Source organism: Oncorhynchus mykiss, chromosome 3 (genome assembly GCF_013265735.2).
Source record: "Oncorhynchus mykiss isolate Arlee chromosome 3, USDA_OmykA_1.1, whole genome shotgun sequence".
NCBI lineage: Eukaryota > Metazoa > Chordata > Actinopteri > Salmoniformes > Salmonidae > Oncorhynchus > Oncorhynchus mykiss.
Window position 1 is genome coordinate 22866986 of NC_048567.1, and position 26791 is coordinate 22893776.

The 26791-nt window shown below is 42.4% G+C and overlaps 2 protein-coding genes across 3 annotated transcripts; one reads left to right on the forward strand and one right to left on the reverse strand.

Annotated features, from left to right (window-relative positions):
- Positions 1–629: 629 nt before the first annotated feature.
- Positions 630–2762, reverse strand: LOC110514295 (dynactin subunit 3). The gene is made up of 7 exons (XM_021593758.2): positions 2547–2762; positions 2188–2272; positions 1958–2044; positions 1722–1805; positions 1551–1609; positions 1368–1427; positions 630–1074 (listed from the first exon to the last, which is right to left on the reverse strand). Exons 1-7 carry the CDS (start codon positions 2646–2648, stop codon positions 988–990), a joined length of 564 nt encoding a protein of 187 aa, XP_021449433.2. The 5' UTR covers positions 2649–2762; the 3' UTR covers positions 630–987.
- On the forward strand, positions 2755–26791 carry LOC110514282 (autophagy protein 5). 2 transcript variants are annotated; one of them, XM_036972415.1, is made up of 9 exons: positions 2755–2888; positions 2973–3087; positions 3862–4023; positions 4397–4524; positions 5018–5096; positions 10929–11091; positions 11506–11600; positions 20026–20143; positions 25263–26791. In XM_036972415.1, the coding sequence occupies exons 3-9, from the start codon at positions 3916–3918 to the stop codon at positions 25397–25399; spliced, it is 828 nt and encodes a 275-aa protein (XP_036828310.1). In that variant the 5' UTR covers positions 2755–2888; positions 2973–3087; positions 3862–3915; the 3' UTR covers positions 25400–26791. The 2 variants fall into 2 exon arrangements, with proteins under 2 accessions (XP_036828310.1, XP_021449428.1); XM_021593753.2 differs by having other exon boundaries at positions 2848–3087.

Sequence of the window (26791 nt, forward strand, 5' to 3'; positions counted from 1 at the left end):
GGGTGATGACTGCACGTGATGAGCTTGATGCTCCTTTCCAAAACATATATAGGGTCTTATTCTGGTGACATAATGGTCGATGTGGCTGTTATCCATACTAATCTCATAATGTAGGTAGCCTACACGCAGCTGTCGAGCAGTTGGCAAAAGTGGGCACATTTGCTATGTAACACAACAGTTTGACAAAACCATCAATAGAATTGAAAATGGAAACCCAGTGAACTTGTATTTTTCATTCGGTACATGGACATTTTACAATAAACGTTATTTTTATGTCCACTACTTCATTACGCACAGGCTTTTATCCGCAATAAATAATTTTCATGGAAACACATCTCTGGTTGGAAAATGCGCATACTATTTTATGAAGATTTTAGAAGTTTCGCATTAAAATCTGTCGCAAATTGGATGGAAACCTACCTTGACTAAAAATACGTTTTTACAATGGATCAATTGCATCTCCGATTGTAAAACGTCTTCTCTTCGTAGTCCTAGATATGGTTTTTGAAAAACCTGTAATTAAATGCAAACATCAGAAAAATACTCTCAGGCACAGTTTAAGTTTCAGACATTAGTTTTATAACAATATATTGAACAAAGTATAGCACAAACAGAAATAAACCAAATAGTTCAGGTTGAACAGTATGGATTTTATTGCAATTACTTTACATTTGCAGTCATGTCTGATATAAAACCATTTACTTTCTGGAAGAAGAATTAAGTTAGTGTGCAAATTATTCTCTATGTTCTACTGTCAAGCGACCTAGAAAGAAAGCAGGACTGCCTGGAGCAGTGTTTCAGAGTTGGAATGCATGGGTACATTCTATGTTGAATAAATGTACAAAGAGGATATATATATGCTATGCAAATGTCTCTAGATGTAGCTGTAAATAAATAACAATAATATCCAGCAAGTTACATTAATGTGCATTTCGGACACTTGACATCATGCTGTGACGTCATAACGGTCATCACTGGACATAATCGCTACTCCACTTGACGGATTCCCTTTGCCTCCTCCACTTTCCGCAGGCTCTCATCCCACTGGGTGAACTGCTTGGACAGCAGGAACATCTGCCAAAAAGGTCAAGGTTCAAAGAATTTGGTGGGCTGGGCAGTTCATTCCATTAGCACAGACTAGACATTTCTCAGAGTTCAACATGACTTGACAGAAAACACAATCTAGGTAATTACTTTTAGCAACCACTCACGCTTATTCATCTGACCGAGTAGGTCAGGAGACAAGACAGCCAATGTACTTGATAGTTTCACTAGCTAACCTCAGATATATTTTCCTCTGGCTTGATCAGTGTTATTTATTCATTTCAATAATTCCATTATTTGCTATTATAATGAAGGAAAGGTACCATTTTGTTATACTCCTCAAACAGCTTCTTCACCTCTAGGGACTGGGCCTCAGTTTGGTCCTTTGGGAAAATGACAAGAATGGTGTCAATAAGATACACTAGATTGACTTTTGTGAATTACAGTGTCTTGTGAGGAAGACAAAATCAAGAAAAGAGAGAGGGGGGGGGGGGGGGGGTTCATACCTGCTCTTTGATGTGAATCTGAGACAAACGCTGTAGCTTGGTGGCATGCTCTGGCACATCTGTGAATAAGAACTTTACAATGAGTTGCATTCAACTTAACAAACACTATTTAATCTATCATCACTTCACACAGACCATATTGTAATGGTACTTAAATTCCCTCGCACTGACCTCTGATGTAGTTGCTGTCCAATAGTGGCTGGAGGTTGCTGACCTGCTCCAGAAGCGTGGCCTGGGAAAGGAGGAAGTCTTCCTCTGTGGGGAGAAACGAGTGCATGAATTTGAGACTGGAGGCACATATCCATATGCCGGAGGCACATATCCATATGCCGGAGGCCTACTCAATCACCATGATGCAGGACCAAATTTGGCAACATTTACTCACATTTTAAATGAAAAACTCTTACCAGCAAGGATGAATTCCAGCTTCATGGCATCAGGAACAGTGATGTGGTCAGTGAACTGAGGGTTCAGATACTTCAGCAGGTCCTCAACTGTACAGAGAACAAAAAGTTGTAGAATATATACTAGTTACTATGTGGGAAATATAATCACAATTGACCTTCCTTTGTGATTGTCCTGGTAATAATGTGTCCCATCCAAGTCACACAGTTGTGTTGTCTAAGATGTCACTCACTCTTTTTGTGTAGAATCTTCACTCGTTCCCTCTTATTTGCAGTGTTTGTAAGGGCGGCCTGAATTCTGGAGAGGGAATCCGCGCACTAAGGAACAGAGTGCATTAGATGATAAAGTAAAAAGCAAAACTTGTGAAAATAAACCGTGTTATTGCCGTGCTGGCATTAAAATATTGGATTGTAGCTAACTTATTCGGAATGCCCTGGCATAGCTGTTCTTCACACATTTCCCATAATATTGATGTCTAAGCATTGATTGTATAAAGACAGTAGGTGTGCAAAAAGGGCGTTCGCTAGCTAGCCAAAGCTAGCAGCCAATTGAATCACTATTCTGTATTTTTAATATAAAATATTGTCAAACCTTCACGGGTTTCCCTCCCTTGTTCCTTTTTTCACCGTATATACGACTTTCCAGCGTCTCAAGACGCGTTTCGAGGTTATCAACTTCAAATTTCCTATCCATTCTTGATTCAGGGAGCACAACAAATGGATACGGATCGTTGTAATGACGTCCAACAGGCGACGACGCACAATTATTGCGTCATAGCAAAAAATCTACGGATCGTGAAAGGCGCCATATTTGTTGTCCTTAAAGAAAATTTCAGTGGTTTGCAAGCTGTAAATGAAACTACCAATAACTACAAAATTACTTATCGATTGCTAGGCGAATCAAAATTGTCGTCACTAACCAACAACTTTATAGGTAATCTTTGCACTGAATACAACCATCTCGACATGATTATTGTAATACACTACAATGAACGCTGGATGCCACTCTATACTGCAGGTTACACCTCGTCGGGGAAAGGGGGATTTCCTTGCTTTTTTTCCTTGATAGACGAATGACAACACCACCACGGCCCTCTTCCTTAATCGCAGCTGGTTACAAACGCTCTAGAAAAGTAAGATGTTGTTCATCATTCGTCTCAACTTTTAGTAATGATCTGCTCCTTGTCCTACCACTTGTTTAGGGGAAACGTTCAAATGTGCCCACAGCCTCGCTACTATTCCTGCCGGTGCCAGTGAGGCTAGGTAGCGTACGCAGCTATCTAGCTAGTTGGCTAGCTAGCAAGTCAATACATAATAATTTACATGTAAATCGTTGCAAAGTAACTAATACAGCATAGCTTAATTAACTATGTTAAATGTAATCTTATTCCTCACCACCAGTGAAGTCATGGCTAGTTAGTTACAGTATCTAGCTAACTAGCACGTTGTATTTCTCCACTAGCCTAACGCTGGCTAGTTGAAGTTGTGTTCACAAACTGTGGTAAGATCTTTGCAGAGCTGTGATTGACTGGTTCAAAAGAGCGCTTGATTGACACGTTCTGTAGAGAGCTTTCGAATGTAACCATTCTGGTGTACTCTCTCATATGAGACTGACTGTCATTGGTGCAAAATCTGGAGTTCAAACAACAACGGTCACTCATAGACGGTCACTGCCACTCATAGACAGATAATTATAGTTTTAGCCATGTTGTGAGGTTATGCAGGGTTGGTTTACAATGACATCGTTTACAAACAACCAAGTAAAACAAGCTCATATTTTGTGTTCGGGTGTGGTAGGACAGTTAACAATTAAACTCTTCAAGAATCAATGGGTATATAACATTCATTTAAAAGTCCCAAAATGAATGTACCAATCCAAGACTGACCCTTTGATCTGTTGATGACAGGTAGTTTGTAGCTAGAGAATACTTCCTTTATGTGCCACTGGGAGCGACGGGAGGATGGCAGATGACAAGGACGTGCTTCGAGATGTTTGGTTTGGTCGGATTCCGACCTGCTTCACACTTTACCAGGATGAGATCACAGAGAGAGAGGCCGAACCCTTCTATGTAAGTGTGACATGCAGACTAGTACTATATATACATTTTTTTTTTTTTAACTGATGTGGCTTTGCCGGACAATGCCAGTGGAGGCTGCTGAGGGGAGGATGGCTCATAATAATGGCTGTAACAGAGCCAATAGAATGGCTTCAAACACTTGGAAACCATGTATTTGATACCATTCCTCTCCAGCCATTCCATGAGCCTGTTCTCCCCAATTAAGTTGTGACCAACCTCCTGTGCAATGGACATGGCATTTGTGACATAGATCTAGCTAATTCAGGTCACACACATGACTACTGAGCCGGCTTGAGCCATGGACTCTTGCGGGAACCTAGATTGAGCCCCTCACTTCTCCCCCTCTCTGCTGTTCTCTCCTTAGCTCCTCCTGCCAAGGATGAGCTACTTGACTCTGGTCACAGACAAGGTGAAAAAGCACTTCCTGAAGGTCATGAAGGCCGAGGACATAGAGGAGATGTGGTTTGATTTCGAGGGAACCTCACTCAAATGGTGGGTGAGCTTTAAATTAGGACTGCGAGCGCTATGTGTGTTGTCAGTTATTTACTTGTTTTAAGAACTACTAGTGAATATAATGGTTAGAATTCCCTGTGCCCCGCCATAGAAACAAGTGTCCTAGCACAGCAGTAGAGTAAAGTAAATATTTTAGAGATCACAATTAAGCATATCAACTCGCCTCCTATCATCATCAATGAGGAGACTACATACTAATTAACTGCAGTCTTACATTTCAGGCACCAGGTGGCAGCCCAACACAAGCGTTGGACATGAGTCCTAATCTTAAAGTGACATACACATTTACCTCAGACCTTTGGGTAAATAAGGGGGTTGATTTAAATTATTTTCTCTAAAACGTATTAAGCGGTTACTTAAGATCCAGCCCAAGGTGAAGGAGAGGATAACTCATTATGATTCAGAGTTGGACAAGAATGAAGCTCTGCTGACATGTTTTCTCAACTGATGTGGCTATGTTTATTCATTGCAGGCACTATCCAATCGGATTACTGTTTGACCTGCATGCCTCCAACACTGCCCTGCCCTGGAGCATCACTGTGCACTTTAAGGTACAACACAGAATTTGTTTTGCAGCAAGTTAACATAGTACATATGGAGCAGCAACTATATTTGCTGCTCCAAATGTAGAATCCTCCAGATGCTGGCCTGTATATAGCAGGGGTTGGAACCAAAATCATTTTTCAATCGTTTCGTTCTGAACAGAACCGCTTTTTTCCCTGTTTCGTTCCACTGTTCCGACCTGAAAAATAAAGTTCTTAACCGGTTCAAACCAAAAAAAAAGTACAGGTTTATTTAGTTCCTTTCTGTTCCTTTTTTAACCTGTGAAATATATACACTGCTCAAAAAAATAAAGGGAACAGTTAAACAACACAATGTTACTCCAAGTCAATCACACTTCTGTGAAATCAAACTGTCCACTTAGGAAGCAACACTGATTGACAATAAATTTCACATGCTGTTGTGCAAAGGGAATAGACAACAGGTGGAAATTATAGGCAATTAGCAAGACACCCCCAATAAAGGAGTGGTTCTGCAGGTGATAACCACAGACCACTTCTCAGTTCCTATGCTTCCTGGCTGATGTTTTGGTCACTTTTGAATGCTGGCGGTGCTTTCACTCTAGTGGTAGCATGAGACGGAGTCTACAACCCACACAAGTGGCTCAGGTAGTGCAGCTCATCCAGGATGGCACATCAATGCGAGATGTGGCAAGAAGGTTTGCTGTGTCTGTCAACGTAGTGTCCAGAGCATGGAGGTGCTACCAGGAGACAGGCCAGTACATCAGGAGACGTGGAGGCCGTAGGAGGGCAACAGCCCAGCAGCAGGACCGCTACCTCCGCCTTTGTGCAAGGAGGAGCAGGAGGAGCACTGCCAGAGCCCTGCAAAATGACCTCTAGCAGGCTGCAAATGTGCATGTGTCTGCTCAAACGGTCAGAAACAGACTCCATGAGGGTGGTATGAGGGCCCGACGTCCACAGGTGGGGGTTGTGCTTACAGCCCAACACCGTGCAGGACGTTTGGCATTTGCCAGAGAATACCAAGATTGGCAAATTTGCCACTGGCGCCCTATGCTCTTCACAGATGAAAGCAGGTTCACACTGAGCACGTGACAGACGTGACAGTCTGGAGACGCCGTGGAGAACGTTCTGCTGCCTGCAACATCCTCCAGCATGACCGGTTTGGCGGTGGGTCAGTTATGGTGTGGGGTGGCATTTCTTTGGGGGGCCGCACAGCCCTCCATGTGCTCGACAGAGGTAGCCTGACTGCCATTAGGTACTTAGATGAGATCCTCAGACCCCTTGTGAGACCATATGCTGGTGCGGTTGGCCCTGGGTTCCTCCTAATGCAAGACAATGCTAGACCTCATGTGGCTGGAGTGTGTCAGCAGTTCCTGCAAGAGGAAGGCATTGATGCTATGGACTGGCCCACCCGTTCCCCAGACCTGAATCCAATTGAGCACATCTGGGACATCGTGTCTCGCTCCATCCACCAACGCCACGTTGCACCACAGACTGTCCAGGAGTTGGCGGATGCTTTAGTCCAGGTCTGGGAGGAGATCCCTCAGGAGACCATCCGCCACCTCATCAGGAGCATGCCCAGGCGTTGTAGGGATGTCATACAGGCACGTGGAGGCCACACACACTACTGAGCCTCATTTTGACTTGTTTTAAGGACATTACATCAAAGTTGGATCAGCCTATAGTGTGGTTTTCCACTTTAATTTTGAGTGTGACTCCAAATCCAGACCTCCATGGGTTGATAAAATTGATTTCCATTGATAATTTTGGTGTGATTTTGTTGCCAGCACATTCAACTATGTAAAGAAAAAAGTATTTAATAAGAATATTTCATTCATTCAGATCTAGGATGTGTTATTTTAGTGTTCCTTTTATTTTTTTGAGCAGTGTATATTTTTAACATTTTGCTCATTAAATTACTTCACCAATCAGTGCGACAAGCTAGTTTACATGCATGATGGACAGATGAGTGTAGCCTATGGCGCAAGATGTGACAAACATTTTGAGGGTGTGGAGAGAGCGAGAGACGGTTGAGGAGGAGGCGTGAAGCGCTGGGCATCTTGTTATGACATGCATTATATGAATTAGGTTCACAGAATTATACCTAGGAGGAGCGTCTTTTATGGAGGAACTTTGAATGTCCTTTGAGCTAGCTATCTAACAAGCTTGAGATAGCAAGTTAACAAGCTTGTGTGCAGAGCGGCACCAGAATTTAAAACACATCTTACCTTTTTGTAGTTAATAAATCCAATGTGAAACATGATAACTAGGCCTATAGTATCCTTAACTAGCATTGAAAAAGTTTACACATTGTTCTCTTGCTAATTAAAAATCTCTCTCCCTATCTTCTGAATCAAGCTTGTAACGTCAGTACAGTTAGTCGCCTATGCTGCAGAGGGGGAGGGGCAGGTAGCCTAAACATGCACAGGCAAAGATTTTCAGCTTCCAGGTAGACACTGGAATACGGTTCTGAGTGACAGAGTGAGGGCCTTGTTGTGTTTTGTAGTGGGACTAGAACAAAATGCCTGGAACTTACTTAATAATTACGTTATGAACCCGGTTCCCATGCTTTTAAAATTATGTGTCTGTTCCTGAAACAGTATGGATCACTTTTGTTCCTTGAAAAATGTTATTTTCCGGTTTTCAGTTATTTTCCCTGAACCGGTTCCAACCCGTGGTATACGGTGCTAAAAATCTAGAGGTCAACCGATTATGATTTTTCAATGACGATACCGATTATTGGAGGACCAAAAAAACTGATACCGATTAATCGGCCGTTTTTTTTTAATGTATACATTTTTCATTATTTTATATATACAGTGCCTTGCGAAAGTATTCGGCCCCCTTGAACTTTGCGACCTTTTGCCACATTTCAGGCTTCAAACATAAAGATATAAAACTGTATTTTTTTGTGAAGAATCAACAACAAGTGGAACACAATCATGAAGTGGAACGACATTTATTGGATATTTCAAACTTTTTTAACAAATCAAAAACTGAAAAATTGGGCGTGCAAAATAATTCAGCCCCTTTACTTTCAGTGCAGCAAACTCTCTCCAGAAGTTCAGTGAGGATCTCTGAATGATCCAATGTTGACCTAAATGACTAATTATGATAAATACAATCCACCTGTGTGTAATCAAGTCTCCGTATAAATGCACCTGCACTGTGATAGTCTCAGAGGTCCGTTAAAAGCGCAGAGAGCATCATGAAGAACAAGGAACACACCAGGCAGGTCCGAGATACTGTTGTGAAAAAGTTTAAAGCCGGATTTGGATACAAAAAGATTTCCCAAGCTTTAAACATCCCAAGGAGCACTGTGCAAGCGATAATATTGAAATGGAAGGAGTATCAGACCACTGCAAATCTACCAAGACCTGGCCGTCCCTCTAAACTTTCAGCTCATACAAGGAGAAGACTGATCAGAGATGCAGCCAAGAGGCCCATGATCACTCTGGATGAACTGCAGAGATCTACAGCTGAGGTGGGAGACTCTGTCCATAGGACAACAATCAGTTGTATATTGCACAAATCTGGCCTTTATGGAAGAGTGGCAAGAAGAAAGCCATTTCTTAAAGATATCCATAAAAAGTGTTGTTTAAAGTTTGCCACAAGCCACCTGGGAGACACACCAAACATGTGGAAGAAGGTGCTCTGGTCAGATGAAACCAAAATTCAACTTTTTGGCAACAATGCAAAACGTTATGTTTGGCGTAAAAGCAACACAGCTCATCACCCTGAACCCACCATCCCCACTGTCAAACATGGTGGTGGCAGCATCATGGTTTGGGCCTGCTTTTCTTCTGCAGGGACAGGGAAGATGGTTAAAAATTATGGGAAGATGGATGGAGCCAAATACAGGACCATTCTGGAAGAACCTGATGGAGTCTGCAAAAGACCTGAGACTGGGACGGAGATTTGTCTTCCAACAAAACAATGATCCAAAACATAAAGCAAAATCTACAATGGAATGGTTCAAAAATAAACATATCCAGGTGTTAGAATGGCCAAGTCAAAGTCCAGACCTGAATCCAATCGAGAATCTGTGGAAAGAACTGAAAACTGCTGTTCACAAATGCTCTCCATCCAACCTCACTGAGCTCGAGCTGTTTTGCAAGGAGGAATGGGAAAACATTTCAGTCTCTCGATGTGCAAAACTGATAGAGACATACCCCAAGCGACTTACAGCTGTAATCGCAGCAAAAGGTGGCGCTACAAAGTATTAACTTAAGGGGGCTGAATAATTTTGCACGCCCAATTTTTCAGTTTTTGATTTGTTAAAAAAGTTTGAAATATCCAATAAATATCGTTCCACTTCATGATTGTGTCCCACTTGTTGTTGATTCTTCACAAAAAAATACAGTTTTATATCTTTGTTTGAAGCCTGAAATGTGGCAAAAGGTCGCAAAGTTCAAGGGGGCCGAATACTTTCGCAAGGCACTGTATATATTATTTATTTATTTATATTTATTTATATTAGTATACATATATATTTTCTATATATGTGTGTAATAATGATAATTACAACAATACTGAATGAACACTTTTTAAAAATTTAACTTAATATAACACATAAATAAAAATAAATTTAGTGTCAAATAAATAATGAAACATGTTCAATTTGGTTTAAATAATGCAAAAACACAGTGTTGGAGAAGAAAGTAAAAGTGAAATATGTGCCATGTAAAAAAGCTAATGTTTAAGTTCCTTGCTCAGAACATGAGAACATATGAAAGCTGGTGGTTACTTTTAACATGAGTCTTCAATATTCCCAGTTAAGAAGTTTTAGGTTTTATCATAGGAATTATAGGACTATTTCTCTCTCTACCATTTATATTTCATATACCTTTGACTATTGGATGTTCTTATGAACACTATAGTTTTTCCAGCCTATTCTCGAAAGTTGATAGGCTTGAAGTCATAAACATAAGCATTGCGAAGAGCTGCTGGCAAACGCAGGAAAGTGCTGTTTGAATGAATGCTTACGAGCCTGCTACCACCGCTCAGTCAGACTGCTATTTCAAATATCAAATCATAGACTTAATTATAATATAATAAACACACAGAAATACGAGCCTGAGGTCATTAATATGGTCAAATCCGGAAACTATCAGAACGGAACCATTCCGTATTTTATCTAACGGGTGGCATTCATAAGTCTAAATATTGCTGTTACATTGCACCAGCTTCAATGTTATGTCATAATTACCTAAAATTCTGGCAAATTAATTATGGTCTTTGTTAGGAAGAAATGGTCTTCACACAGTTCGCAACGAGCCAGGCGGCCCAAACTGCTGTATATACCCTGACTCTGATTGCACAGAACGCAAGATGTGACACAATTTCCCTAGTTAATATTGCCTGCTAACATGAATTTCTTTTAACTAAATATGCGGGTTTAAAAAAATATACTTGTGTATTGATTTGAAGAAAGGCATTGATGTTTATGGTTAGGTACATTGGTGCAACGACAGTGCTTTTTTCGCGTATGCGCTTGTTAAATCATCACCCGTTTGGCAAAGTAGGCTGTGATTCGATGATAAATTAACAGGCACCGCATTGATTATTTGCAATGCAGGACAACCATGTGTAGTTAACTAGTGGTTATGTTAAGATTGATTGTTTTTTACAAGATACGTTTCATGCTAGCTAGCAACTTACCTTGGCTCCTTGCTGCACTCGCGTAACAGGTGGTCAGCCTGCCACGCAGTTTCCTCGTGGAGTACAATGTAATCGGCGTCCAAAAATGCTGATTACCGATTTTTATGAAATCTTGAAATCGGCCCTAATTAATCGACCATACCGATTAATCGGTCAACCTCTATAAAAAGCAGTCCTGTCTGTGTGGTTTCTCTGAGGTAGAATTTCCCAGAGCGTGACCTGCTCCACTGCCCCTCTAACTCTGTGATTGAGGCCCACTTCATGTCCAGCATCAAGGAGGCGGATGCCCTCAAACACAAGAGCCAGGTCATCAACGACATGCAGAAGAAAGACCACAAGCAGCTGTGGATGGGCCTGCAGAATGGTGAGGGTCCCACACACACACACACACACACACACACACACGTAAGTATTGACTTTGGGACTCTGTACCCTTATTTTGACCCTCTACTCAACAACTTACATACCCCCAAGCCAACCAGTCAAAACCACGCCAGCCACACTCTCTGAACATTGTCTTTGCCTCAGCTGCAAAGTTTTTTTCTCTTCTCACTTACCAAAATATACTATTTTGGAGGCTTCCATAACTCCACCCAGAAGAGAAAACAGATCTGAAATATTTCAAAAGCTAAAATTGTGTGAAAGTGAGAGACAGGGGAGGGGAGTTAGAAACCACGACAGGTTAACAGAGTTTCAGAAGCCTTGTAGAGCTGGTTTAAAAACATAAAAGGACATGGGGACAGTTTGTATGTAAATGTAGTTGTGTTGTGTTCCTCAGATAAGTTTGACCAGTTCTGGGCCATGAACCGTAAGCTGATGGAATACCCCACAGAGGAGGGAGGCTTTCGCTACATCCCCTTCAGGATATACCTGGTAAATGGGCTAATACATGCCATGTCGACATCACAGCCAGTGTGACCTGCAGTGTGGCATCATTGGTACTGTTAATAGATGATGCAAAAAATACGTCAGGTCACAAATACGGCAATGCATAGTCATGAAAGAATACTCTTTTACCATCTGATAAGCAAATAGTGCATTTAGGAATATGAGAAAGCATTAACTGAATATGGAAATCAGAGTAAGAATGGAAAAAAAATACACAGTACACTGAAATGTGCTGCACAAACTGCTTATCAACACATTCATTAATGAATTGTCACTCCACTGCCCGGTATTATGACGATGCAGTGTAGTACCTGAACCGTCCCGTAGATGGTGCTGTATGACGGACTAGTAAGGCGCTTCATGAATAGGATACCGCCCAAGTCCAATGGCTTAAAGTGGTCTGCTCTTGAAACTCTAGGGGCAGTATTTCATTTTTGGATGAAAAACGTTCCCGTTTTAAACAAGATATTTTGTCACGAAAAGATTCTCGACTATGCATATAATTGACATCTTTGGAAAGAAAACACTCTGACGTTTCCAAATCTGCAAAGATATTATCTGTGAGTGCCACAGAACTGATGCTACAGGCGAAACCAAGATGAAATTTCAAACAGGAAATGCCCCAGATTTTGGAGGCGCTGTGTTCCAATGTCTCCTTATATGGCTGTGAATGCGCAATGAATGAGCCTACACTTTCTGTCGTTTCCCCAAGGTGTTTGCAGCATTGTGACGTATTTGTAGGCATATCATTGGAAAATTGACCATAAGAGACTACATTTACCAGGTGTCCGCCTGGTGTCCTCCGTCGAAATTGGTGCGCAATCTCCAGCTGCAGGCATTTTCCCATGTCGTTCAGAGGAGAAACCAAACTTCTACGAGGGATATATCATCGAATAGATATGTGAAAAACACCTTGAGGATTGATTCTAAACAACGTTTGCCATGTTTCTGTCGATATTATGGAGTTAATTTGGAAAAAAGTTCGGCGTTATAATGACTGGATTTTCGGGGTTTTTTCTTGGCCAAACGTGATGAACAAAACGGAGCGATTTCTCCTACACAAATAATATTTTTGGAAAAACTGAACATTTGCTATCTAACTGAGAGTCTCCTCATTGAAAACATCTAAAGTTCTTCAAAGGTAAATTATTTTATTTGAATGCTTTTCTTGTTTTTGTGAAAATGTTGCGTGCTGAATGCTAGGCTTAATGCTATGCTAGCTATCAATACTCTTACACAAATGCTTGTATTGCTATGGTTGAAAAGCATATTTTGAAAATCTGAGATGACAGTGTTGTTAACAAAAGGCTAAGCTTGAGAGACAATATATTTATTTCATTTAATTTGCGATTTTCATGAATAGTTAACGTTGCGTTATGGTAATAAGCTTGAGGCTATAATTACGCTCCCGGATACGGGATTGCTCGTCGCAACAGTTAAGCAACTTTTAAATTGTTAGTAAGCTTGTAATTTATTGTGATCCAGTGACAGAAACAACCCAAGTGCTCAGTTGCAAAATATTTCCTGGAGATATTCAGTGAATAACCATTTCCCCCAAAATTGTATTTTGTTAAACTCCTTTGATAACAGCAGATAAATCAAACAACCCTCATATTTTCCCAGAGATCACCCATTAAACTCCAAATGTGTTAGCCTAATGTTTTTTCTGATCGTGTGCTTGGCGAGCGATTCGTTTGACAAGTTTATAGTTGGATGTGGGCAACTCAAATGAAGTGTGCCCAAACCGTGGGATGCAGGCGGGCACAGGTGAATTCCTAAGGGGGATCCCGCCATCCATGACTCAGATGAAATTCCCTCAAAAAGATGAATAAGTACCAGTGTCTCTCCCTGAAGGTCTGGAAAACATTAGGCCGTGTTTATCCCATAGTGTAGGAAAACTGCGTGGGGACACTGTGCGCCAGCAACAGGCATGATTTTACCCAAGACTGCGTTCAATAAGCCCTCGGATCAGCTCGACTGTTATATAGCTTTGCCTACCTTTTTCCATAGTATTTGAGGCCATCTCTTCTCAACAAGAATAAACAAATGAAGGCATGTTTGAACGAGTCAGTTGTGAAGGGGTTCTAGTGATATATTGCTGAATATAGATTGATGTGGACATTTCTCCATGGGAATCCGAGTAGGTTGTCAGAGCTTTGCTGCTGTGTTATAACAGATGTCAGCCTTTATGCCCATAAAATCTCTCATCAATGTATTAACTGGAATGTTACAATCATAAATCTATTCAAAATTAAAGGCGACCAAACAGAACAATAAAATATATCATTCAAGTGTTGACTAAAACATTATAAAATGTCTTGGCCTATATTGACTTTTAGTTAGTAAAGGAAACAAAATGTTACCACAAAATGAGATGATGAATATTTTTTGCCACTTCCAGGAAAATGTGATGTGATGCCTAGTCTTCAATTATAATATTGTGAATTCCTTCACGTGGATATATGGCTATCATAAACAAATACATGCAAAATTAAACAAAAGCTTGGTACAAATTAGCTTTGGGACACAACGTTGGGAGTCTTTGTATTGGTTGGACAATACACAGACTCCCGATGTTGTCCCAAAACTAGGTACATATGGAACTCATTTCACACTTCAACAAAGTGTTTTTTATTTTGCCTATAATAAAACGGTCCAACACAATAATAAAACAGTGGTTGTAAAACCACAGAGGCATTGTGTACTCCAAAGTTAACTGAACCAACGGCGGACAAAGCTGTCCCGCGTCCGAATGCAGTAGTCATCATCAATGACTATATTTCAACCTGCAGGCCCCCCTTTGACGACAAATTGCGGCCTTTAGTGTAAATAACATGTGCTGCTTTTGATGCAGACATAATTAATGACAATATTGACTCTAAATAACAAACCACTCACTTCCGCTAGACTGTGCTCCTTTTTGAAAAGGGAAGAGATTTCGAGGGGATGGATTTATCTGTGTCTATGCGTGTGCGTCCTAGAGCGCCATTGTGCCCGCTTGGTGATTGCACGCGCCAGTCTTATTCGGCCGCCTGTTTCCAGTTCCAAACGTGACGCCACTGTGTTACAAAGTGTCAAAGCCACTAAATCTGAAATGAAAATCCCACTGGGCAAAAACTGGTTGAATCAACTTTGTTTCCACATCATTTTAACCCAAAAGATCAGTGTGATGACGTTGAATCAACGTGGAAAACTGATTGGATTTGCAAAAAGTAATTAACGTAAGGGCATCCAATTCCATAGCCTACATGTATACTGTAAATTACATGGTGCCTCAGTGGTTGAGGAAAATGAGAACTCCAAAAAATCTCCTTGGAATTTTTATTTACCAGTGGAAGGTCTTGGGCTCAGTGAGAAAAGTGCCAATGCTTTCTCTCCAACTGACTCACTCGGTGAGGGGGATTTGATTATCTGGGCCGGGTTACCCCGATGGGAGGAGTTTGCACCGGGCTCCCGGGAGTGAGCCAGGTCCCCCGTTCAAAGCCCACGGTAAAGTTGGCTCAAAACAAAAGTGACGTAGCCAAGACTAGATTCAATTAAGCACGTGGAGTAACTGCCTTCCAAACAAAATCTAGTTTGAAAATTCAAACATATATTTTATGGGAAAGAGATGTTTCTAGACGATGCACTATGCTGCCTTGTTGACAACATGACCGAGCGGCGCACATCACCTTTCCATTTGAGAAGGGCACTCCTCCCTCACCGCTTTTTCCCATTCATGTCACGGGCCAATAATAATAATTATTATTATATTGATTGACGTTTGTGCACCTCAGCCACCAGTTTACTGTCAATTAGTCGGATGGAATCCACACGGGCAATTAGGCTATGGGTTGAGTCCCCTTGCTTGCTTCAGTCAAGGAGAGCGAGTCTCTTTTCCCCCGACCTCTCATCGTTGGAGAGTTAATGACGCATCGCTCTTGGGTGTCGCCAGGTGGTACTCTGCTAGCTCTGGTGTCACACGAACTGAAAAGAAAGTGTCACCGTCCAAGAGTATCGCGCTTCTCTCCAGGATCAATGGCCCCCTCTTTGTATGGTACCCGGGTCAATTATTCATGGCGGTTTTTAAAAATGCAACGAAGTAGCTGTCACTTATCGCACTCTCTCCACTCCAGCTCCCGGCATAATCCCGCACAAACTCTGCGATTCCTGTCAGTGAGTCACTCTTTCTGGTAACCCAAGAGCCAGCTTCGCACCTTTGGAGCCACCTTCCCTACCATGCGCCCGGCGGTGTTAGTTACAGCTCCGTTACCCAAACCCTCCCGTTGCCTGTTTCCTTTTCACAGCTCCCATGATTAGTTGCTATTGTGTGTCTGACTCGCCGTTTGTCACCTCGGTGGCCCCTGGTTTCCCTGAACTGATAGACAAACTGGTTTCCCAGAACTGGTAGGAACACGATCGCCGGTGTCCGTGTGCGAACACCTGATCTTCTGGACCATATCCAGCGAGCGCCACCTTTCTCATTGCCCTCAGATCAGAGACTGGGTGGCAAGCACCACTTTTTATATTTTACTAGATGTGTCTGTAGGTGGACTCTTGTCTTCAATAGGTCGTTATCAATTAAACGTCTCAAAACGGTGCAGAGCGTTTGATTTGGCTGCTCCCCAGCTCCACTAAAACCATTGACAACTGCATGCCATTTTCAGGGGATTGTTAAAACGTTATATATTTTTAGTTGTAATATCATCCATCACCTCTAGAAAAGAATAGTCAGAACTACACATTTTAGATTATTCCATACAAACAATAGCTCTATCATCAGAGTTAAACAGCAAGTAACGTGCTTTTCATGATCACTAAACATCAATTGATCGTGTCATTTCAGATGTGTGAGGGTAGCCTATCCATTTGAAATGGAACTAGCTAGCTAAGCAAACAACATGCATTTACAGTGGGGCAAAAAAGTATTTAGTCAGCTACCAATTGTGCAAGTTCTCCTGCTTAAAAAGATGAGAGGCCTGTAATTTCATCATAGGTACACTTCAACTATGACAGACAAAATGAGAAGAAAAATCCAGAAAATCACATTGTAGGATTTTTAATGAATTTATTTGCAAATTTTGGTGGAAAATAAGTATTTGGTTAATAACAAAAGTTTATCTCAATACTTTGTTATATATCCTTTGTTGGCAATGACAGAGGTCAAATGTTTTCTGTAAGTCTTCACAAGGTTTTCACACACTGTTGCTGGTATTTTGTCCCATTCCTCCATGCAGATCTCCTCTAGAGCAGTGATGTTTTGGGGCTGTTGCTGGGCAACACGGACTTTCAACTCCGTCCAAAGATTTTCTATGGAGTTGAGATCTGGAGACTGGCTAGGCCACTCCAGGACCTTGAAATGCTTCTTACGAAGCCACTCCTTCATTGTCATGCTGAAAGACCCAGCCACTTTTCATCTTCAATGAAGGTTTTCACTCAAAATCTCACGATACATAACCCCATTCATTCTTTACACGGATCAGTCGTCTTGGTCCCTTTGCAGAAAAACAGCCCCAAAGCATGATGTTTCCACCCCCATGCTTCACAGTAGGTATGGTGTTCTTTGGATGCAACTCAGCATTCTTTGTCCTCCAAACACAACGAGTTGAGTTTTTACCAAAAAGTTATATTTTGGTTTCATCTGACCATATGACATTCTCCCAATCTTCTTCTGGATCATCCAAATGCTCTCTAGCAAACTTCAGACGGGCCTGGACATGTACTGGCTTAAGCAGGGGGACATGTCTGGCACTGCATGATTTGAGTCCCTGGCGGCGTAGTGTGTTACTGATGCTTTGTTACTTTTGTCCCAGCTCTCTGCAGGTCATTCACTAGGTCCCCCGTGTGGTTCTGGGATTTTTGCTCACCGTTCTTGTGATCATTTTGACCCCACAGGGTGAGATCTTGCGTGGAGCCCCAGATCGAGGGAGATTATCAGTGGTCTTGTATATCTTCCATTTCCTAATAATTGCTCACACAGTTGATTTCTTCAAACCAAGCTGCTTACCTATTGCAGATTCAGTCTTCCCAGCCTGGTGCAGGTCTACAATTTTGTTTCTGGTGTCCTTTGACAGCTCTTTGGTCTTGGCCATAGTGGAGTTTGGAGTGTGAGTGTTTGAGATTGTGGACAGGTGTCTTTTATACTGATAACAAGTTTAAACAGGTGCTATTAATACAGGTAACGAGTGGAGGACAGAGGAGCCTCTTAGAGAAGAAATTACAGGTCTGTGAGAGCCAGAAATCTTGCTTGTTTGTAGGTGACCAAATACTTATTTTCCACCATAATTTGCAAATAAATTCATTAAAAATCCTACAATGTGATTTTCTGGATTTTTTTATTCTAATTTAGTCTGTCATAGTTGAAGTGTACCTATGATAAATTACAGGCCTCTCATCTTTTTAAGTGGGAGAACTTGCACAATTGGTGGCTGACTAAATACTTTTTTGCCCCACTATCTGGTTTTATCAGAGACTAGGCTTTTGGAAAGGACTTGACATCAGCAAGTCCTCGTGCTGGTCAAGTTGTCAGTCGGACTACTGTCATCACTATTATAGATGGCAAGCAAATATAGCCATTTAGTTTATCTACTGAAAGTTATTAGCCATATTGACGTAATCTGTTATTAGCTAGCTAGCCAATTATATATATTTTACCTCGGTGCCTGTCATGTCTGTCAGCAGCAATCATAATTAAACAATTAAATTAATTAAACAATGTTAGCTAACTTCACTAGATAGGTCTACGCTGCAGTTGGAGAGGAAAACTACATTAGGTTTACTTATCACTATATGTTTAGCCAACTGGACTAAGGTTTTACTGGTAACTTGCAAAGTAAACATCAGCTAACAGTACATCTGCAAATGCACCCTTCTGTTGTTTGACAGGCAGAGCCCGCAAAGGATGGGAAAATTAACCTAAGCCACTTACACTTGTCAGGTATAGTTCACTTTCACTTTATATCACTCAAATGTCCAATTAATGGCAGCCAATATTGAGATATCATGAGGCTACCCTCACATATCTGAAATGACACGATCAACAGATGTTTACTGATCACGAAAAGCATGCAGTTACTTGCTGTGTAACTCTGATGATGGAGCTAAATGTGCACACTTGTTTTGTATGGAGCAATTTGTAGCTCTGACTATGTTCTTCAAGAGGTGCTGATATTAAAATCAAATAGTTATAACATTTAACAATCTCTTGAAAACAGCACAATGGTTTTAGTGAAGCTGTGGGTTTCCTTGCCCCCCAGAAGCCAAATTGAACATATTGTGACGTTTTATTGATAATGACCTATAAGCCATTACAATGAGCTCATCCTCTGATTTCACCTCACCAGCCTCCCCTGTATAGCACCTAACTTTTATCACTGGAGTAGCCTGTGGTTGAATCGTCAGACTTTGGCTTATTTAGTGGCATATTCATTTGGGGCGCAGTTCCCGAGGGCTTGGGTCTGCGCCAGAAATAATCCAGTCATGACTTGTAGCCTAGAATAAGCACATTATTTTGCATTAGGGCTATTGTGTGGCTTTGTCAAGCTATTGCATAAAAGTACTTGAGTAATTAATTAACTTATTGCAAACAGGATGCATGTTTTGGAATATTTTTTTTCTGTACAGACTTCCTTCTTTTCACTCTGTCATTTAGGTTAGTATTGTGGAGTAACTACAATGTTGTTGATCCATCCTCAATTTTCTCCTATCCCAGCCATTAAACTCTGTAACTGTTTTAAAGTCACCATTGGCCTCATAGTGAAATCCCTGAGCTGTTTCCTTCCTCTCCGGCAACTGAGTTGGGAAGGACTCCTGTATCTTTGTAGTGACTGGGTGTATTGATATACCATCCAATCCTAATTAATAACTTCACCAGGCTCAAAAGGATATTCAGTGTCACCTTTTTTTATTTGAACCCATCTACCAATAGGTGTCCTACTTTGCAAGGCATTGGAAAACCTCCTTGGTCTTTCTGGTTGAATCTGTGCTTGAATTCACTACTCAACTGAGGGACCTTACAGATAATTGTATGTGTGGGGTACAGAGATGGAGTAATCAATTTAAAAATAATGTTTAACACTATTCTTGCACACAGAAATTCCATGCAACTTATTATGTGACTTTTTAAGCACATTTTTACTCCTGAATGTATTTAGGCTTGCCATAACAAAGGGGTTGAATAATTATTTACTCAAGACATTACAGCTTTTCATTTTTGATTAATTTGTTAAAAATTATCAAAACAAAATTTGACTTGGACATTGTGGGATATTGCGTGTAGATCACAGGCACACAATCTCAATTTAATCCATTTTAAATTCAGGCTGTAACATAATGAGATGTGGGGGGAAATCAAGGGGTGTGAATACTTCCCGGAGGCACTGTATGTAATTTATTTGTCATGCTCTGATTCCTCTCCCCTCTCTCCGTGTAGACGATGAGTGACAGACCGTTCATCCAGAAGTTGTTTCGCCCCATCTCGCCCGACGGCCACACACACACGCTTGGGGACCTGCTGAAGGAGGTGTACCCCGTGGCTATACCCAACGATGGTACTTACCTACTCATAGACATTGCACAACACTAATTACACCTGTACTACATACACTTCTTACACACACACACACACACACACACACACACACACACACACACACACACACACACACACACAGTCCCACAAGAGAAAGCAGACCTGTTTCTTCCTCACTGTGCTATCAAAGGGTGCTCTGCATCTCACAGGAAGCCAGATAATAAAAGACATCAGACATGTAGGTCTATTTTATTTACACAGTAAAAGAGGACTTTTCGAGATCAGTGCTCAGAGATAAAACACACGAGAGGGTCGAGGAGGGAAAATAGTTGCCCTCATGTGAAAGAGTGAAAAGCGAGGGGGAGGGGAAGAAAATACATAGTGGAATGAGGAGCGGCGCTAGATGTAGAGAAGAGGGAGCGATGGAGAGCGAGGCAGCCTAAACAGGTAGTGTCTGGAGGGCTGTGCAGAGGAAGTAGATAAGCAGACAATGGAGCTGTGAGACAGAGGACCTGCAGGAGAATCACCTGCATGGTGTAATGCACCACTACAATTACTACTGCTCTGTCTGCCTGCCGGCCTTTATCTCTTTCGCTCTCTGTCTGCCTCCCTCACATGTCTTTCTCTTTCTCGTTCCTTCTCTCCCACTCTCTCTTGCTTTATCAAGAATCACTATATTTTCTTTTCATCCCCTTCCTGTACTTATATAATCTCTTTTCTCAATTCCTTCTCTGCTCTCCTCTGAGGATGGTGGTGGCTTGGCTTGATAAAGGTGAAAGTGCTGCTTTGTCTCCCGTCGTTTGTTGTGTTTCCCTCTCTTCCTCGCTGGGGAGATGGGTGTGTGATAGCGGAGGATTCTAGCTGTGTGTTTGGATTAGAGGAACTGGGGGGTACTCAGGCAGCCTAATGGCGGCATTGTTCACAGACGTATTCTTGGGACCCGATTCCTTGTGAGGACCTATCGGATAAGGACGTCTCAGCACTCGACTCTGATGTTTCTAACATCAAACCAACATTTTTAAACATTCCCCTCTGTTTTGTCTGGAAGCCTTAATGGTCCTTCAAGCACCCCGAAACCCATCAAACTGAACTAACCCAACGAAACATGTAACCAGGGGTTATATTAACTGGGGATTCCCAGCATATGGCAGCGTGATACTCAGATGAGTCGTACTGTTACCGGACCGGACCGATGTTCTTCCACCCACGCAGGAAAATCGAACATCAACATCTTATTCTGATTAGCAGTCGGTTGGTCGGCTTTGACATCTGCGAACGCTTTGTTTTGACCAAGGTATTAGACATGGTTTGACTGGGTTAGATACAGACAGGAGAGATATGTCTGAACAGTTTCTCCCCATGTATGACGCAGGACAAATTCAATTGAACAAGCCTCAGAAAGAGTTGCCTTGGCGGGACGAAGCCTTCCGAGAATTCCCCCGTCATGTCCTTTACAGATGTGACATGTTTCTTATGAAGAAAAACAGGTTTTGTGGTGGTATTTCTAATAAGTGAAGAATGCAGAAATCCCCCCCGACTGACAAGCCCACGCGCCAACAATACTCGCCTACACACCACTCTTATTGATTTTACTCATTCATGGTACAGCCCACAGAACAAAGGAGTGAATCTATTGGCCAATCCGCCCACACAGAACACCACAGTCAGAATCAATGGCGAATCCAGTCTCTTCTCATCAAACGGGCTGTCTCACTGTTCAGAGAGTGGGGGTGTTCTGGGTTTCAGTGGTTGGTTTGATATGAGGGACGGTGGGTGTGTGAGGTGTTGCTAGGTGTTGAGTAGGGGGAGGCAGAAATGAGACAGAGGTCTCCAAGTCAATACCTTATGGTCTGTTTATTGTATACCTGCAAAAAAAAAAAAACTAACTTGCTGAAGGAAATTACTCTTATGAGACATCACAAGACATATGTTTTTCAGGTCTAGAGAGATGTATTGATATATTTATACCTGTCAGTTCCCCCTAACACACACACACATATTTCTTATTGGCCTACCAGTGTGTTGGTTGAGTTCTGGTTGGCTGGCCTCCCTGCAGGGAAGAATGGGGTTGTGGCCTTCTTAAATTGGACTCGGCTATACTTAAGTAACAAAACATGTCTTGACTGTTAGTCACTGCAATACTCAACCGCAGTGTGTGTGCAAATTTGTCATCTTTTATTTTTATTCAAACTATGGTGGTCAATATTCCTCTTTGGAAATAAGTTGCTATGGAGTTATACATTGCTATAGTGTTTGGGATTGGGGTCAATAAAGTTATGTGTTTTGATTAATGCCATTAACATTAATCAAACGCAACTGTATTGGCCCCAATCCCAAAACACCATAGTAATGTATAACAGCCATGCATGCATCCCAAATTGCACCCTATTCCCTAAATAGTGCACGACTTGTGACAAGTGCCCATAGGACTCTGGTCAAAAGTAGTGCACTATGAAGGAAATGGGGTTCCATTTGGAACGTAATGGCTCAGTGTGATTCAGATGTGAAAACATCAGTCAGTCTTCCTAAGACCTGATATTATGTCACATTCCAGAAAAACCTAGGTGATATCCCACGCCTTCTGGCCACCGTATAGAAGGATCCATGGAAAATACGCAATATAATTCTATCTAGAGGACTCAAGATCCTTCCACTATGACACAGCGCTTTCACAACGTTTCAGAGGAGAGATACAGATTAATCACGTTGGTCTCCGCCCTCTGAAAAAGACATGACAACCATAAGAGGGCCTACCAGACCATACATTCTGTGTGCAGATATTCAAGCTGTGCATATTTGGGATGAATTTCCCTTGTGTCATAGTGAGAGTGTCAGGGGAGCGCCCCTCCTCCCCCACATGCGCCCAATGCTGTCACCAGGGGCACAGTATGTGGAAGAGAGAGGGAAAGTGTTATTGCAGTATGAATGTTAGTACTTGTGAGTGTATTGATCGTACACACACACTACCACCACCATGCTTGACCGTTGGTGTGAGATTCTTACTGTGGAATGCAGTGTTTGGTTTTCGCCCTATCATAATGGGACCCATCTCATCCAAAAAGTTGACTCAAGCCTGTCAAAAAGCACCTGGAAGAGCCTGGATGATCATCAAGACTCTTGGAAGAATGTTCTATAGACAGATGAGTCAAAGGTAGAACACTGCATTCCACAGTAAGAACCTTACACCAATAGTCAAGCATGGGGTTGGTAGTGTGATGGTTTGGGGATGCTTTGCTGCTTCGGGACCTGGACGACTTGCCTTAATTAGAAGGAACCATGAATTCTGGTCTGTGTCAGACCAGAAGAATGTCAGGCCATCCTTCGATGAGCTGAAGCGCAGCTGGGTCATGCAGCAAGACAATGATCCAAAACACACAATCAAGTCGACATGGAAATGGCTAAAAAGCAACTCATTTGAATTTTTGGAATGTTCTAGTCAAAGTCCAGACCTAATAATCCCAATTGAGATGATGTGGCAGGACTTGAAACGAGCAGTTCATACTTGAAAACCCCACAAATGTCGCTGAGTTAAAGCAGTTCTGCATGCAAGAGTGGGCAAAAATTCCTTCACAGCGATGTGAGAGACTGATCAACAACTACAGGAAGTATTTGGTTGCTGTCATTGCAGCTAAATATGGCACAACCAATTATTGAGTATAAGGGAGCAATTACTTTTTCCACACAGGGGTATTATTAATTAAATAAAGTTATTTGTTTTCTCAGGTTCCCTTTTATCTAATATTAGGTTTTAGTTGAAGATCTGTTAACATTCAGTATCAAAAATGTGCAAAAATGGGCCTCCCGGGTGGCGCAGTGGTCTAGGGTACTGCATCGCAGTGCTAGCTGTGCCACCAGAGACTCTGGGTTCGAGCCCAGGCTCTGTCGCAGCCGGCCACAACCGGGAGGTCTGTGGGGTGATGCACAATTGGCCTAGCGTCGTCCGGGTTAGGGAGGGTTTGGCCGGTAGGGATATCATTGTCTCATCACGCACTAGCGACTCCTGTGGCTAACCAGGTACACGGTGTTTCCTCCGACACATTGGTGCGGCTGGCTTCCGGGTTGGATTCGCGCTGTGTTAAGAGGCAGTGCGGCTTGGTTGGGTTGTGTTTCGGAGGACGCATGGCTTTCGACCTTCGTCTCTCCCGAGCCCGTACGGGACTTGTAGCGAGACAAGATACTAACAATTGGATACCACGAAATTGTGGAGAAAAGGTAGTAGAAAAAATATTTATTTTTTTAAAATGCAATAGAGAGAATTAGAAAGGGGGCAAATACTTTTTCACGGCACTGTATATCCATACTGTATACCAGTCTGCTGGTGGTGGGTGTGCCTGAGGAGCTTCTTACTAACCCTGGAGTCTTCACTCGATTGTAACGGTTGTTCAGATATTACGTGTACATGCAACAGTATGCATCTTTTGGTACCGTATAAGGAGAAACGGTCAGTGTATGTGTGTGTAGTCATATAGACACTGAGCTCCAACATGACTTGGCTACTGCCCCCTCTAGTGTTTTGACCCCGCCCTTCCCCTCAGTGCTCTGATATGAGTGGGTGAAAGGTTGTGACCTGGGGCCCAGTGTCTCTGAGTGGGTGGGTCTACTGTTGCTTTGAGTAAAACCAGTAACTTACAGACATCAATGTACACACATACAACATATGTCCATTGAGCCTTACTCACACCCATTCAGATACGTTTACCTGCTGGCAATCTTTCACGCATGCAGATTATCATACTAACTCACACTTACACACAAACACACACGTGCACACCTCGTCGGGCCATCAGAGTGAGTGAGGCTCATTTGTCTTGCTGTGTGACCTGTGGTCAGTCCCAGGGTCAGGCCTGGTCACTGTGATTGATTCATCTGTCTGTCGCTAGCCGAGAGGCTTCGGTCATTCTGAGGTGAGAGGGACAACTTAAACACACTCACTTAACTATCGCTTGCACACAGACACACATACTCCCACAATATAATCAATGACTAGTGATGTTTAAAGAATATCCTAGCATTTCTGTTTGTAGGAATATAAATATATGGAGTCCGACACACAGTCCAAAGGATTTTTAAGTTGAAGCTCATTCTCATACTCCATCCCTCTCCCTCCATGTCTCCCTTCTCTCTCTCTCCTTATACAGACGAGTCCAAGCGTTACCAGGTGGTGATCCATGGGATTGAGCCCCTGCTGGAGACCCCGTTGCAGTGGCTGAGCGAGCACCTCAGTCACCCTGATAACTTCCTCCACATCAGCGTCATACCCGTGCCTAGCGACTGACACCTTTGGCAAAGTTTGGTAACACCCGGCAACTGGGAAAGTTGCAAACTCCGAACGGACTCTTCAGAGAGCAGGAAAACCCACGTGACTGGGGGGCGAGGAGTGACGCAATCGCAGTGTGACGTCATCTCATTCAACTTGTCCCAAAAGGGAGCCCACCAGGAGAAAATGTAAAATGTTCTGTTTTCCATCTATTTTCCTCTCCTCCTTCGCACTCCGTCTCTTTTGGACCTTTACCTGTTTGGGGAAAGTTGTTCCGCCCAAAATGTGGTAGGCCAAACTGAAAGAGTGCTCATCTGTTTAAAAAGAGAGGCAGGGAGATTCCGCTTACCACCTCCTCACTCCTCTTCCTCCTCCTAGGGAAAGAGAGAGGGCCCAGACATGCCTAGTGGGACCCTCTACAAACAGAATTTGCCTTAGTTTTCCCGAGTCACATCATGAGCTACACTGCTGGACGTTCATAAAGTCACACTGAGTTTACACACTTGTACTGTATGCCACTGTGGAGTGAAAGGGGATTTTTAAAGACGCTTCACTTCTTCATTCTTTGTCTCTCGCTCTGTCTGTCTGTATATTCTCTATCTTCCTCTCTCACTGTATTTCCTGTTTCTTTCTTCTCTCTCTTCCTCCCTCCCCCTCTTTCTCTCTCGTGTCATTTACTGCCGACGCTCTCTCATCTCCATAGCTAATTATCTTATTGGAATTCCTCCTGCTACTAATGAGACCGCTAAACTTCTGTCTCCATGCCAAGCCTTGGGGTTGTGTGAGTGTGTGTTGTAATTGGAGACATAATTTAAAGTCTCCTAGAGGGGACATGGAGGGGGTGAGGAAGGTGTGAAGAGTCCAAATGGAATCCTGTCTGTCTTCTCTCTTGCGTGTCTCGTGTCAAAGGGAGATGGGGCCAGACATGTAATTTGGAGTGTGTTGTTAGTCAAAGGGGAGGGAAACTTGTGATGTCACACCTGTCTAAGCACGTCAGGCTTCCTCATTCGCCGCCTAGGAGGATGGGATAGGGGAGTTTACAGCTCTGAGTCAGGGCTGGGCTCGACGTGGGGTACTGTCTGAGGGGTAGGCATGTGCATACGTGTGTGTATGTACATGTGTGTATGGGTACTTTTTGCACATTTTGTTGTTACAAAGTGGGATTCAGATGGATTTCATTATCATTGTTGGAAAATGATCTACACAAAACACTCTTATGTGGAAGAAAAATTGTAACATTAACAAAATACAAAAAAATGTAACACTACGTATTCTCATCCCTGAGACTACATGTTAGAAAAACCTTTGGCAGTGATTACAGCTGTGAGTCTTTTTGGCTAAGTCTATAAGAGCTTTGCACACCTGGATTGTACAATATTTGCCCATTAAAAAGTCTTCAAGCTCTGTCAA